At 38.2% G+C, this 15,085-nt stretch overlaps 1 protein-coding gene across 2 annotated transcripts; it reads left to right on the forward strand.

Annotated features, from left to right (window-relative positions):
• The first annotated feature begins 669 nt into the window (after positions 1 to 669).
• Positions 670 to 14,728, forward strand: cdh26.1 (cadherin 26, tandem duplicate 1). Of its 2 annotated transcripts, XM_043224887.1 has the most exons (20): positions 670 to 834; positions 2,564 to 2,617; positions 2,949 to 3,044; positions 3,408 to 3,560; positions 3,658 to 3,805; positions 4,319 to 4,494; positions 4,570 to 4,698; positions 5,705 to 5,887; positions 6,112 to 6,383; positions 6,809 to 6,951; positions 7,049 to 7,276; positions 8,174 to 8,395; positions 8,522 to 8,652; positions 9,085 to 9,132; positions 10,322 to 10,378; positions 10,823 to 10,879; positions 11,835 to 11,876; positions 12,288 to 12,362; positions 12,894 to 13,114; positions 13,224 to 14,728. In XM_043224887.1, the coding sequence occupies exons 1-19, from the start codon at positions 799 to 801 to the stop codon at positions 13,110 to 13,112; spliced, it is 2,469 nt and encodes an 822-aa protein (XP_043080822.1). In that variant the 5' UTR covers positions 670 to 798; the 3' UTR covers positions 13,113 to 13,114; positions 13,224 to 14,728. The 2 variants fall into 2 exon arrangements, with proteins under 2 accessions (XP_043080822.1, XP_043080821.1); XM_043224886.1 differs by having other exon boundaries at positions 12,894 to 14,728.
• Positions 14,729 to 15,085: the final 357 nt, after the last annotated feature.

The raw sequence follows: 15,085 nt of genomic DNA on the forward strand, positions 1-15,085 counted from the left end.
TGCGAAATACGTTTGACGTAGTGGTTCACTAAAAATACTCTGAACGGATAACAACGCACAATGACAAAATAAAAGATGGCAATAAAAACGTGAAAAACACGTTTCCGCTCAGCCTAATTCATGCAGAAAAATGGACAAACTTACACAAAAAAACTTGAAATAACGTATATGACGGCAAGCTTATCGCAGTTTTGAGTTCCAGAGCTTTGCTGTGTGTTTTAGGGTGTTCTGGGTGGTGACTGGGAAAATAGATGTGCAATAATTCCATCTGCCACATCCCAACACGCTCTTGAGCTGCATACCACAGCGCGTGGCTCGAGACGCTCTTCGTTTCCTCCTCGGACAAACGTGCTAGTAAATACGTGCAGGCCCACGCTTGAAACAGACTTGTAGCGAACGCCGTTTGCATATAGATAGCGGAGTTGAACGTTTGATCGGCGCGTAAACTCAAACACAGGCTCACCACCAAAAGTGCTTATTTTCACTTGGCAGATGGCAAGCCGAGCAGCCAGTTTTTCTTCTTTAGCTGAAGGGAAAACTGAGGTGAAACCTCACTCGGTTGTTGGCTGAGGAGTAGCCACTCCCAGGCTGCTGCCCCGAAGGCTTTTTGTGTTGAGAGATGACTCATTGTATTCACAGGCACCGTTTACGCACGCACACACACACACACACACACACACACACAGTACACAAAAGGTGTGTAGTGCTGTCTCCCTTTACACCTAATCCCAGTTAAGGTGATAGCCACAGGTGCTGATCTGACATTTGGAGAGCGCTTGCTAACAGGAGCGCAGCAGAATGACGAAGAGCTCTTTATTCCTGGTTCTACTTGCTGTGAGTAACCTTTTTATAAATGAGTCAGCTTTAATCATCATTTTTTTAACAACGGTGACTGATCTTCAATCCAATATGGTCTTATTTTGTTACGTATCTTCCGGTCTCGTTTAATAAAGCGCTGAATGTGACGCATTTGGAGCTTTTAGAAGTCCTCCATGAGGATAAAACCACAATAAACCAGATAAATAATATATGGATGATAAGGAGAAGTGTAGTGCGGGCATGTCTGTACATGCAGAGCCAAGTTTATTTAACCACATTTGAGAGAAACAACGCAATTGTAGTGTATGTGGAAATGTCTTTAAAACATTTAATGGACGTGAAATTTAAAGTCGGGTCTGTGGGAAATATAATACCGGCGATCACGTAGGAAGTGTGTCGTGGAGTAGCATGCAGCTACAAAGAGTGTGTTGAAGAGGAACTACATTACAGTCAAACGTGAAACACATGCCACGGTTTGTAAAACACATTAGCTGTTCTTATCAAGTGGCATTTCTATGGTAACAGGTGACGTTTTTAAATGATTTGTTTACGCGTGTTGTTTGTCCGGTGTCGGTTTCACTTACAATTCATGAATTAGCAACCACTCTTCTTCTCTAGACTCCTATAAACAAAGGTTCTTGGCTTTAGTGGTGGCGTGAAGAACCGTCCATCGGAAGATTTGAATAGTTGTCATCTTTTGCAGCATCTAAACCACTTTGTGTTGGCGGTGTCTCACAGATACAGCGTTTGCATGTCTTTTTATAACTTAGTCATTTTATAGATATATAAGGTATGGTTTTAGACAAATAAACTCTTTGAAGAGTGGAGCTGGTGGAAGCCTAATAAGTTTCAATGACTGGCATCAAATGTATTATACTATTTTATATTTTACTGTACGAACCCAAGAGAACCAGTTGACTCGGTGCTTTTGGTGTTCAACGTGTTAGTGGACTTAAAAGGGGACATCAAATGAATCAATGGAGCTGCAATAGGACGTACAAAACAAACCGTACTTGAGTCACCTCGGCAGACTTCAAGAATGATTTGAGACCGTTCAGGGTGTTCACATATAAAGGTTACAGTATATTGGCCTTGTACTGCTTGGATTGCACTTAACACCCTGAGCACAAGACATTTCAAGTTTCTTATGCAAGAAGTTAATAAAATAATGTGACATTTGTTCCAAAAAAAAGAGTTACTTACTCTACTGGCATCTTTTATCTTTGACGATTACAAGATATACAACAAAACTGGTAACCCTTTGAGAACAGCCACGTGTGATTAATTGTTTTCTGCTGGGTGTGAGAAGCTTTAGGCATGGCATGTTTTATAACACATCTGATGTTAGTAAGACATATGGTATGATGATATTTATGGATTGTTGTTTCTCTTGTCGACTGTGACAAGCTAAACAGCATGACAAATGTTATAATAAAAAATAAAAATAATGCCAAATAATGTCAATCATTCAATTCAATTCAATTCAATTCAATTCAATTCAATCACTTTTGTGTTATATCGTGAAGTACTTTGTGTTAAAATGTGCTATATATATATATATATATTACAGTGTATATACAGTATGTGTATATATATATATATATATATATATATATATATATATATATATATATATATATATATATATATATATTATATTATTGTTATATTAATAATTTAATTAATTGTAAGTTCATTAATTATTTTTAGATAAAAATCACCCTGTTTTTTGTCTATTCACTAGCTTGTTGACATTGCCATTTCCAGCCAAAATGAGATCAGCAATCGGGAAAAACGGGTATGTAATCTGAAAGATCAAACCAGCATGTAATATCTCTAATATTTTGACACATGTCCAACAACTGAAAATCCCACGTATCATCAGAGCACAGAACAAGACTTAATTAAGATATAAGAAAAAATAAATAAAAAAAAAAAGTAATATTTTAAAAGTATGTCAGTCAACTGTCCTATCAAATCATAGATATTTTTTATATCTTTATCTTTCGTTTATTTAACTCTATACCCAGAATTCCTTCCAGAATCTGAAAGGTGTTCTGTCTGAATCAGAAGTTTGTCTGTAGCTCCTTTACAACCGATGACTCGATATGTATCTCTCTATTTCAAAGGATGCTGTTCTTATTCGTTCGAAGAGAAGATGGGTTCTGTCCACCATTGATCTGGAAGAGAACATGCCTGGGACGTATCCCATCATAGTAACACAGGTATCTTCAGCCTGTCACTGACTGTTCAGCACCATGTTTTCTTTTCTTATTGCCAGGATGTTTGGGTCGACTTTATTTTTTTAGATAGCTCAAGTGATTATGCTATTTGCTAATAGAAGAACGTTATTTTGGAGAGCTTTTGTTTGGCAAAAACTCTTCGAATAACTGCATGTTTCTTTGGCATCTGTAAAAGACTGTTCACGAGTTGACTAGCAGATGACCTCAAATCTTAAGAAATAAAACTGAAGTCCATAAAACTCAATGCTGATTTGATAGGGTTTTTCCACGAGGTGTCATAAATGATCATATGTTAAACTGTACCTGTATGGGATTCTCATGTATTTATGTTTTAATTGATGCTAGCTCTTCAATGACAAAAAGGAGAACAACGTCAAGTTTCGCATCAAAGGAGACGGAGTGACACAAGGCCCTATTGGCTTGTTTACAATTGACGAAGACACGGGGGTATTATACGTAACCAGGCCCATCGACAGGGAACAGTTTCCCATTTTCCACGTAAGACTATACAAGATTTGTTGAGTTCCTAACAACACGAAGGACTGATTCGGTTTATGTTGATGCAGTACTTTGTGGCTTTTTGATTCTGTTGTAGGTGGACTTTGATGTGCTGGACAAGCAGACTGGAGAAACGTTGGACAAAACGCTATCCTTTAATGTAGAAATAAAGGACAAGAATGACAATAGTCCTGAGTTCAAACCGAGCACAATCACTGCCACTGTTCCCGAGAACACGCCTGAAGGTTATTGCATATATATGAAGTTAAAGTGTGCCGTTTCATCTGTTATAATGCTTTCTTTAATCGTGGCTTAATATCATTTGTGGGGTGACTTACTTTGAAAAGCGTTAACATGGACGTTCTGTGGAGCCTTCAAAACATTGCTCTGTTTGTTTAAGCATCCAGATCAAACAAAATTGGCTAAACCAATGGCGTGAGTTTGGGGTGGGGCTAAACCATTTCGACAACCAGTTGCAGCTGGGGGAGTGGTTTGCACTCTCTGGAATAAAAAAAAAAAAGGTCCAGAAGCCGTCACTGGCCCGGTACCCTTTCAAAAGGTACATCTTTGTAGCTTATTTACCTTCTGAAAGTGGGCCGCCCCAGTGTAGAAATTTTTACTAAAAAGTATTTTCATTTAGTGACACACAAATACACACAATGCTGTCAAAACCTACTACCCAGGATATTGAACTAAACTGTTAAAAATAATCTGCAAGCAGAGAGTTTGTTTACTCTTTGTAATCCTTGTTTTAACAGGCACAGTCCAAGCAACATTACATGCTATCGACATTGATCAGAAGGATACTCCTAATTCCCAGTTCACCATGAAGGTGGTGTCTCAAGAGCCTGCCTCACCAACATTTACTCTGAAGGACTTGCCTGGTACCACAACAGTCAAACAGCTAGCCTTCACGGGATGCTTCGATTATGATGTGAGTAACTAATGCCGACTGCGCGGTTTCCTCATTTTTCAGTATTTCTCATCTCTTCTGTCTCCCGTATTTTAGAAAGTAAAACAACATAAAGTGTTTGTTGAAGCGAGGGATCAAGGTACACCTGCACTGTCTTCAACTGCAACTGTTATCCTGGACATCTCTGATTCTAACACCCATCCCCCAGAATTCAGTTCGGCCACGGTGAGTCAGGCTAGTCGCACAATCACAGTTTAATGTGACCACCAATAAGACATGCGTAGATTGATGTGTGAAGGAAATGGAAACACCGTGGATGTGTGGTGCTTTCAAATGTTCCGTCTGACGTAGCAACACTGCGTCAGCCAATGGTGTGAGTTTGGGTTGACCAATGACAGAAGTGTTGGGTACTTTGAATGGGCAAACGCCAATAAAATAGCAAAACCATGCTGCTAGGCACAGAAACTTAATACTTTCCTGTTATTTCAATATTTATATAATAAATACGCTAGTAACATGGTAACACTTTATTTTAGTGTCTCTTAACTATTTGCTTATTAGCATGCATATTACTATTAATCATTTATTAGTAGTAGTAAAGCACATATCAATGCCTTATTCTACATGACCTTATTCTATACCCCTAATCCTAACCAATATCTAAACTTAACAACTACCTATTAATAAGCAGCAAATTAGGAGTTTATTGAGGGAAAAGGCAGTTAATATTGAATAAGTGTTTTCTATTCTAAAGTTTTGCCAGACATTTTTTTGGTTACCAGCTTGAGATCATTGGTGGATCAGCAGATAACTCTGAATTATGGTTCTATTAATGTTACTGGTAACACTTCAGTATAGGGACCAATTCTCACTATTAACTAGTTACTCATTAACATGCCTGTTATTACCATAGTGGCTGTTTATTAGTATTTATAAAGTATTTATTCTTCATGATCATAATCTACATACCAAAATTTAACAACTATTGAAAAAACTGAAAGGGAAAGACACTGTTTATGACTAAAATAACTTTGCATCTACATGTCAACTAACTTTTATTGGTGTATAAGTAGACTGTTTGATAATCATCTGCTAACTCTTTAATATGATGATCTACAAACAGACATAGATAACTTTTCAAGAACATGTCAACTCATTCTTACCCGCTTCTTAAAGAATGGGATCTGATATAATATACTTTGATATCAATGAATATATGTTTGTGTAACAGTACAACACTGAAGTATTGGAAATGGAGTTAAAGGAGATCCTGAGAATCGGCATCAATGACAAAGACACCCCGAACACTCCTGCTTCAAGAGCCGTATTCACTATCCTGAAGGGCAATGAGGAAGGGAATTATAAGATTGTGACAGACCCCAAAACCAATGAAGGTGTGCTCTCTGTTATTAAGGTAAATACCGCTGTTCTCTTGAAATATTTCATACATTTCTTAGTAAAGACTAGTTCATTGAAAATGAAAGATCTGTCATCATTCTCACACTAACGTTGATCCAAACCTGATGAGCACAAAAGAAGATGACTTCCATAGCGGGTTTTTTTCAAACTGTGGAAGTCAATGGATGCTCTCAACTGTTTGTTGATGGACGGGCTTTGAAAGTGCTTTTGTTTCCACAGGGGAAGAATTTCGAGAAAACTGCTATCACAGATCTGGAGTTAGCAGTGGAGAACGAGGAGAAATTATTTCAGTGTGTTGATGGAAAGCCTGTAACAGGACCCACTCCAAAACCAAACACGGCCAAAGTGTCGGTGAAAGTCATTGACGTGAACGATCCCCCTGTGTTTAAAAAACAGATTGAAAAGGTTTACCGGAATGAAAACGGACCTCTGGGAGATGTGTTGTTTGTACCTGAGATCGAAGATGAGGACTCAGATATCAACAAACTCAGGTGTCGTTGAGTTACACAGCTTCAATTGCCCATTCATTCAAAAAAATATGCTGCTTTTAGTTTAGAATCATTTCAAATGATAAAATGTCAAAATATATACTATACAAAATGATATGCTAATTTTATTATATGGTAAGATTTATTACTTTTTTTATAGTTAATAGTTAACAAGTTTTACTTTATGAAAGTCTTGACTGTCATTTTGAATCAGACTAATTTGTCCTTTGTGAATAAAAGTATTAATTTAATTAAAAAAAAAGTCACCCTGACTACAAACTCTTTAACAATAGTCTACATGAAAAAAATTGATAGTTTATGAAACATGCAGTCTTAGTTACTTACACACACGCATCAGAGATGTCGATGAGACTAAACAGTGATCTGACAGAGAGTAAAAGTGTTTTACAGTCTGTATGTGCATGTAGGTATGAGTTAGTTGAAGACCCAGCCAAATGGGTGAGTGTGGACTCGAAGACAGGCAAGATCACCACCGTTAAGAACATGGACCGGGAGTCTCCTTTTATCAAAAATGGCACCTACACTGTTGTGGTGCGCGCTATAGATGACGGTAAGCACCCGACTATCTGTTCTCTGTGTGTCCAACACAATCCAAACTCGTGTGAAAGCACTCAAAGTCGTTTTACTAATGTAATCTCTGTTCACAGGACAACCTCCAGCTACAGGCACGTGTACCGTAGTGGTCTACCTAGGCGACCTGAACGATAACGCTCCCTATCTCGTGTCTAAAAACGCGGTCATGTGCGGGAACAGAGTCAATCGTGTGGATGTGAGACCATCAGACCTCGACGGCCCTCCGTTTGCTAGTCCTTTCACCTTCTCTCTGGGAGGAGAGGAAGAGCTGAAGACACTCTGGAAGCTGGATCCCACCACAGGTCCGGCCACATACACTTACTTCATTCACAGTTAAAGGAAGAGTTCAAAATTTGAATTCTTTCATCATTTCCTATAGATTTAGTAAATGTAAATGATCGTTTTAATGGTTGAAGAGCTTCTGACTCCATCAGTTGGATGACAATAAAATAATTTTCTTTTTTATTTAGTAAAAATATAAAAACATGATACATTTAACTTGAGAAGGTTGATTAAAGGACCTAAAATATGTCCGTGCAGAATAAAGCATTAAATGTGTTTTGTAAGTATAAACAGCTAATATGATAGTAATATTCATGTTAATATGATGGGTATGATTAGAGATCATAAGGCATTAATATGTGCCTAATTAATACTAAAAATGGCTTCTATACTAGTAATATGCATGCTAATAAGCCACTAGACCCTAAAATAAAGTGTTACCATTTAAGGTTTTTGTATTATTATTTTTATTTCCTATAGATTTTTTCAGTTTTAATTGTAGTTTATTACATGAAATACTAAAATTGTAATTTTAGCACAGTTAGCACTAAAGGAGACGGTCACACTTTATTTCTCACTATTAATTACCTATTAAGAATGACTTTTACTTTGATAAACTACTGATTTGCTGCTTATTAATAGTTAGCAAGGCGGTCGTTACGTTTAGGTATGGGGTAGGATTAAGACATCTAAAATACGTCTGGAATAAAGCACTATTATACTTTTTACAATCGCAAATAAAAAGCAAATATATGCTAGTAATATGCATGCTAATAAGCGACTAGTTAATAGTGCGAATTTGTCCCTAATCTAAAGTGTTACCAGTGAGACATACCTTGCCAACTAAGTGAAGTCTAAATGTTATTTCAAGAAACAGAAATGTTTTGTTGTTTTAGTTAACCCTGTTGATTACGCAGGAGCGAACACCTCTCTGATAAGTTTGACTAGTCTTCCGTATGGGAACTACACGGTTCCTTTGAAGATACAGGATCAGCAGGGGCTGCTGGGAGAAAACGTTCTTCAGGTGGCTGTGTGCGAGTGCACGGGGCTCAACACGTGCCGTGGCCGTCTTCCTTTCTCCTCAAGACTGGGTCCGGCAGCCATCGGCCTCCTGTTTGCAGGACTTCTCCTACTGGCCTGTGAGTTTCACCGACAGAAATATCACACCCAGCCTCCAGGAACAGCTCTGCTCAACCGATTTGAGAGCGCAGTTCACATAGTGGGGCCTATGTTGAGTTACCTAAGGGCTCCTTATTGTTTTGCAGTGCTGCTCCTCTTTTGTATCCTCTGTGACTGTCAGAGCAAGAATTTCCAACACATCCCTCTGAACCTGCAGGATGAGGGCAACCAAACCCTTGTCAAATACAACGAAGAGGGAGGAGGCTCGATCTATAAGGTACGAGAAACTGTCAGTCTTGTTGAGACTTCAGAGTTAGTCGAAGGAGCTGTAGAAACCACTGAAGAAGTGTAATTTAGTATTTAGTAAAATAGTCTTTGTGTTGCGTGTGTATGGAGTAACACAAATTCTACACCAATATATGACACATCAAATGCTTTTAGTTTTTTGACAGTTTTGAATAACGTTTGCATATTTCACCGACATATTTTGGCCACTTTAAAAAACATAATTTGATATTGATTTGTACCAAAAATACATTTCGTCTGACTATAGATTATTTTCGTGTAGCCATAACTTGTTCCAGGACATTCCAAAGTGTTTGCTCAGATATTTACATACAAAGCCTGAACCTGTTTACCTGAGAAAATTCGGTGCGGTTTTACAAGCCTCTTTTTTTTGTTTTTTCTGATTTGTATTTTTTCTCCTCAGCCCGAGCCAGGGTTTCAGAAGGAAAGCTTGAAAACTCCTTCTGCTCCGGTACGTGCGAGTTTTATTGTTCTTGTTTTCTGTCGCTTTTTTTTCATTCGCCTAGTGCTTACATGGCCAAAAGCCTTATGGTTAAACAGGTATGTTGTTACATTTTGGCAAACTGATTAGGATCCCAGTAATGAATAGGAAAGCGCTGCATGTTTCTACATGCTGTCGGATGACTTGCGCTTAACAGCAGGTTGTTAACTACACACTTGTTACAATTCGGCTTTTCATTTTACGTGTTTGGACCTGCTATGCCAAATTGAAATGTTATAATCGAATGATTTATGTGTAGTTGCGGGGTGCCGAGCACCTTTTTTTTGGCACCAATGGCAGTTTGGCACATAGTTGAGTTTTGTGTTGAGTCAATGTCGGTTAACTTCTGTAGGCTGTAGTGGCGTAGCTACCGTCGTTTTAAATAAAACTAATTTATTGCTTTTTTCATTGAGGATACAAATTGTTCAAAAGTGACGGTAAAGACATTTGAGCAGCACATCAGAATATCAGAATGATTTCTGATAGTATGTAGTATGTAGGACAGTCTCCTAAAACTATAATGACTGCTAGTTGACATGTAGTTACTTACTGTTAGTAGAACGTCTGAAGTGAACCATCATAATAACTTTTTTGGCATGATTTTAATTTGTAATGTCTTATAAGAATTAAAGTGCCTATATCATGCCATTTTTAAGGCTCCTAATATTGTTTTGTGAGTCTCTTACAATAGGTTTACATGCATTCAAAGTGAAAAAACACTTGTTTTCTCAAAATATGCATTTAATATCACCACGGTCGCCAGGTTTTTACAGCAAAACCCAACCAATTGCTACTCAAAACTTGCCCAGTCATCTAAGATGTTCAGTTCTTTCTTTCTTCAGGCAAAAAGAAACTAAGGTTTTTGTCCATATAGTGGTTTCAATGGGGATCAGTTGGCAAGATAATGGTCAAATTTCAATTGGACCCTTAAAGCACCCAGTGAAACAATTTATCGCTTTCTAAGAAAAAAGGAAATCAAATACTTTTAAACCACAAACGCTCGTCTTGCACTATCCTGTGATGCACTGGGAAGATTACACGTGGTTAGTTCTTCATCTGCGTCTTTCTAAAAGATCTAAAAGAAAATGATAGAACATGGCTCTTCACGTCTCTTAAGATAATAACAATCTACTAAAGTCTCCGTTCACTGTTGTTCCAGCCCGAGTACGCGCTTACCGACGGATACAGGAACGGCACGGTCAGAAGCACTGCAGGGGTGAGTGTCAAATGAAGTAAACGTGTTGACTGCCAAGAATTAATCCTAGATCATCCTGCTGACATTTACGGAAAAACTGGCTAAAACCTGCGGTGCATGAGCCGATGTGAAAACATGTTTTGATGGACATGTTAAAACTGTACCACATATTCCACCCTAGTTCTTTTTCAGTTATCTCAGGGGGGTAAGAAACTAGATCTGTGATGTTGTGACATACTCGTGGATTGAGAAAGAAAGATAAGATAAAGCAGATCAAAAGTTGCGTTAAAACCTGTTGGCTTTTCCTAGTTATTGCCCTAAATTTGTGACTGATAATGACTTAAAAAACAAAAAGTGTGAGGAATAAGGGCACATTTAGTATTTTAGTTTCCGTGCTGGTATAAGCATAAATCATCCAAGGGGGAAGTATCATTGATCTTTGGTGCTTTTTGCTTTCTCTCGCAGTATAACATTCAGTACAACTTCCAGGAAATGTCCAGTGGTGGAGGAGTGATGAGCATGGTGAGTGACCGCATCCGTCAGGCAGAGACGTATAGAGACGCCTGAGGCAGCGCAGACCGGGAGGGGAAGAATTTTAGACTGTGAAATCTGCTAACACACGCAGTAGAGAAGGCTTCAGGCGTCTGAGACCGCAGTCATCTGGAAATCAACAGAAACTTTAGGCGTTGTTAACAATCTGCACGTTGAAAATTCATAGTAGATTACTTGCTTACATAATATCATTCAACACACGTGTATCTATACTAGTGCAGGCTTGCCGTCAGAATATTTAGTTCCATATCATATTTTATTCCGTCTTCAAACCGCACGCACCTGTGCTCAAAACATGAGTTTCGAAGCATGTAACTACATAAGGTTTGAGATGTAGAACAAAACGGCAAAGCATCATCAAGTTCTGTTTACCACAGGCTTTATTTTACCTATAAACTGTAAAGAGCCCCGGATGAAAACCTCGAAGGACCATACCAGCAGCACTTTAACGATTTTACAGTAGAGTTTGTCAATATCTGAGGTAGATCACATCGATCCGATCACACAGGACGTGTTTTTTTTAGGAAGTATTTCTTAACAGTTGGTTTTAAAGAGGCTCTGTCGAGTGAAGTAGCTGTAAAACATGTCTAGAGGCCACATTGTTTGTCTTAATGTGTGAACTGCTGTCTTATCCTGTGCCGTGGTTGGAGGATTGGACAAAAGTATACAGAAAATATAATTAGCTCAGTTTAAAACAATAGAAGTCCCCACAAGGATACATAACCCAATGATTATGTTACACACCACTCTTAGCAAAAGATTAGCAATTATTTGATTAAAAATACAATTGTCAAGCATCTTTACACCAGTCTTTAATGACTGGTGATTTTTTTATTGTGTTTATTCAGTGACAGTCAATATGCCAGTGCTGTATATGATTGTTATGGACATTTAACAATGTAGTTTTTCCCCTCTTTCGCTAAAGCCACGTCAAAACTGGTCAGCAGTCCGAAGAGAAAGCTCAAGGGTAAGCTCAACAACAAACAAAAGACGGAGTTCAAGAAATGATTCAAACATTATCAACTATAAAACTCTTTTAGAGCATTTACATTGTTGAAATGAAAACGTGTTAAATGTAGGGCTGTCGCTTGCCGCCATCTTGTGGCGCAGCGGTGAAACTATATATATATATTTAAAGATACAGGCTAACAATAGACCAACTATCTTGTCGTCAGGTCAATGTTCTGTTATGTAGACCGTTAGTTTGTCATTTTCTCATTCTCTTCTGGTTAGTACACCTCCTGTTTTAATTAAAGTTTTATTGGATATGTTGGTTTCTGAATATTCACCGCGACAGCCCTAAGTTAAATGTGTTAAATACAGAAATAACCAGTGAAATTAAATAAATTATTTTAATTAAATATCACTTGTTTTCAAGAATGAAAGTCGCGGGATGTCCCGCTCATACAGCTTGGCTCGAACAGAAAGGAACCTGGCAGAACAGATTGATAGGGTGAGTCCAATACACAACACACCTGGTGAGAGAGAGAGAGAAGAACTTTATCATTCAGATTTTACATATCATTTACTAATATACAGATATACATTCTAAAACAGGGTTCCTCAAATCTTACCCCGGAGGTCCAATGCGCTTCCAACCCTAATAAATATCACCTACCTGTGGTTTTCTAATGATCCTGAAGACACTATTTGGCATGCTCAGGTGTGTTTGATCAGGGTTAGAGCTAATCTCTGCAGGAAAATGGATCTCGAGGTCCAGATTTGAGGATCACCGTTCTAAAACATATTAATTCAGGTTAAATGTGTATAACTAAGCTTTGTTTAGGTGAAAAGGTGACGTTTTTTCGACTTGCTTAATTGAAAATTCAATGCATCGTCGCCACCTACCTGCCAGATCCCTCATAGCACGACATAATATTAACGTTCAAAGACCATGCAGACACCACAAGGTGGCAGCATCACATAAAAGAAACATTCATATTGTTATCAGCATACGCATTTGGATATTTCTCTTACACCTTAGAAAATCAGTGGCTTTCCGGAAGAGCAGAGGGACTATCCAGCGTATTCCCCGTATCAGTATGAATATGAGGGCAGGGGCAGCGACTGTCAATCACTGGATCAGCTGACGGTCAGCAACCTCGGGGAGAACCTGGACTTCCTGCAGAACCTCGGGCCAAAGTTCAACACTCTGGGTGGGATCTGTAGGCAGTCAATGGAGCGCAGGAACGTCCAGCTGTGAAAGTGGGTGGTGATTTGAGGCTTTATATCCTCCTCATTTCTATAACGCTTGTTGAGCTGAGCTGCAAAGGGGTTCCAGGGACTTTTATTTTTTATTTTTTTGCTGTGACAGTGCTCTAAGGCCATCGTTGCTCGAAGACATGCCTTGAACTTGAGCACCGTGAAACCTGTAGAGGCACAGGATGATTTCGGATATAAGCTGTGAACATTACATCTTCAGTGCCAAGACTGCCTGCCCTCCAGGAAACTACGCTCAAGAAGCACTGGTTTGAAATGAAGCAGTCCCGTGGCTTGGACTCTTGCGGGTTTGACTGTGAGCTTTTTTTTTAGCGAACGCAAAGCCGCACATCACAACCACAATTATTTCTGCCGATAGTGTTTGTATGGGGTTTTCCAGCACTTGCTGCCTTTAGCTAGTATACTGTTTTGTTCACTTCGACTTCGCAATGCAAAATCACTTGTGTATCGAAAGCCAAAAATGACTATTCTGTTATTTATTCATCAAGTCAATCCAAACCTATATAGCAGCTTGGGATAAAATACAAAAAAAGGTATTTTCACACAGCTGAGAGTCTATTAATCAAAACTTCTCATCTCGGAATTCAGATTTTGTTAGACACTTGAGCAAACGTACATGCTAAATTTCAGTAAAAGTTGGAAATGCTCGATAAAAAGAAGCACGGACCTTTATACATATACATTCTGTGGTTTAAATAGGCTAAGTTTCCATACAAACCACTTTCTGCTGCATGGAAACATAGGAAAAAATGCTTTGGTGGACACCAGGAAACAAAAAGCATTTCCAACTAATCCATTGACTGGACGAAAGATCATATTTATTTTATATTTCGTAATGGTGCCATTTTTGAACAGTGTGAGAATGAGTAAATAATGACTGAATATTCATTTTTGAGTGACTGAGCACGAAAAGAATAACGAAACCGGCATTAAGGGTAATAAAGAACAAGCAGAAGCTATTCCGCACAGCAGTAGGGATAGAATATGAAAGTAAAGATCAGTCATCGTTCAACAGAGAGTCTGGCAGGGGATCATCATTACATCCCACTTCTGTATTTACTCAACTTTACCTGGGCTTTTTTTCCACTGTAGGGAGGTTTTATGAAGAACGGATGGAATGGTTTCATACAGCTCATTTTTATTGTAAATAGTTTTGATTGTAAATCCGGTCATCTTGAGGGTTTTGGGTGTAGGGTGCTCAGGGCCTGAGGCGTTGTCTGCGATGTTCTCTTTCTCTTTGAAGGACAACCTCGCTGAAATTGTACGCGGAACATTTTTGATAACACTTTACGACAATATTCAACAAGTTATCGTTAGTTGAGGTGTTATCACAACAATCTTTAGAGCATTTATTTATCTGGTTTCACGTTAATTCACTAAAACGGTGTGAATAGAACCGTTTATGAGGAATGAATGTATCTTAAATTCTAATATTGCATCATATTGCGCGTAGACTAGATTAATTATTGCTGTAGATGATTTGTTAGTGTTGGCTAAATGCATTGAACATTGTTGTAAAGTGTTAATATGTCAAATACAGGAGGCTGTATTTACATTGTAATAACGATTAATAAATGTTGCCGCATTCTGAGAACTAAATGCTTTTGTTGCCTGTGTGTTTAGTTATTTGTCGTGTCTTTTATGTACACGGTATGTTTTTGTCAGCATCGGCTTGTGAGTTAAATGGTAAAATTAGATTGTTAATTATCAATCAATCATTTTTATTTATATAACGCTTTTAACAATACAGATTGTTTTAAAGCACTGAACGGTATCAAATAGGAGAATTAGAGTGATAGTGATGCATAAATTATAGCACGTTGAGCCCTTCAGGTCAGATATAGTGAATTATGAATGTACTATGGATATGCATGGCGCATGTGACATTTTAATTTAATATTCTGCATTAAATGTCATTTGATGTTCACATGGCATTGTCTTCCAAATAGTCTTGTT

Source organism: Puntigrus tetrazona, chromosome 23 (assembly GCF_018831695.1).
Source record: "Puntigrus tetrazona isolate hp1 chromosome 23, ASM1883169v1, whole genome shotgun sequence".
Lineage (NCBI taxonomy): Eukaryota > Metazoa > Chordata > Actinopteri > Cypriniformes > Cyprinidae > Puntigrus > Puntigrus tetrazona.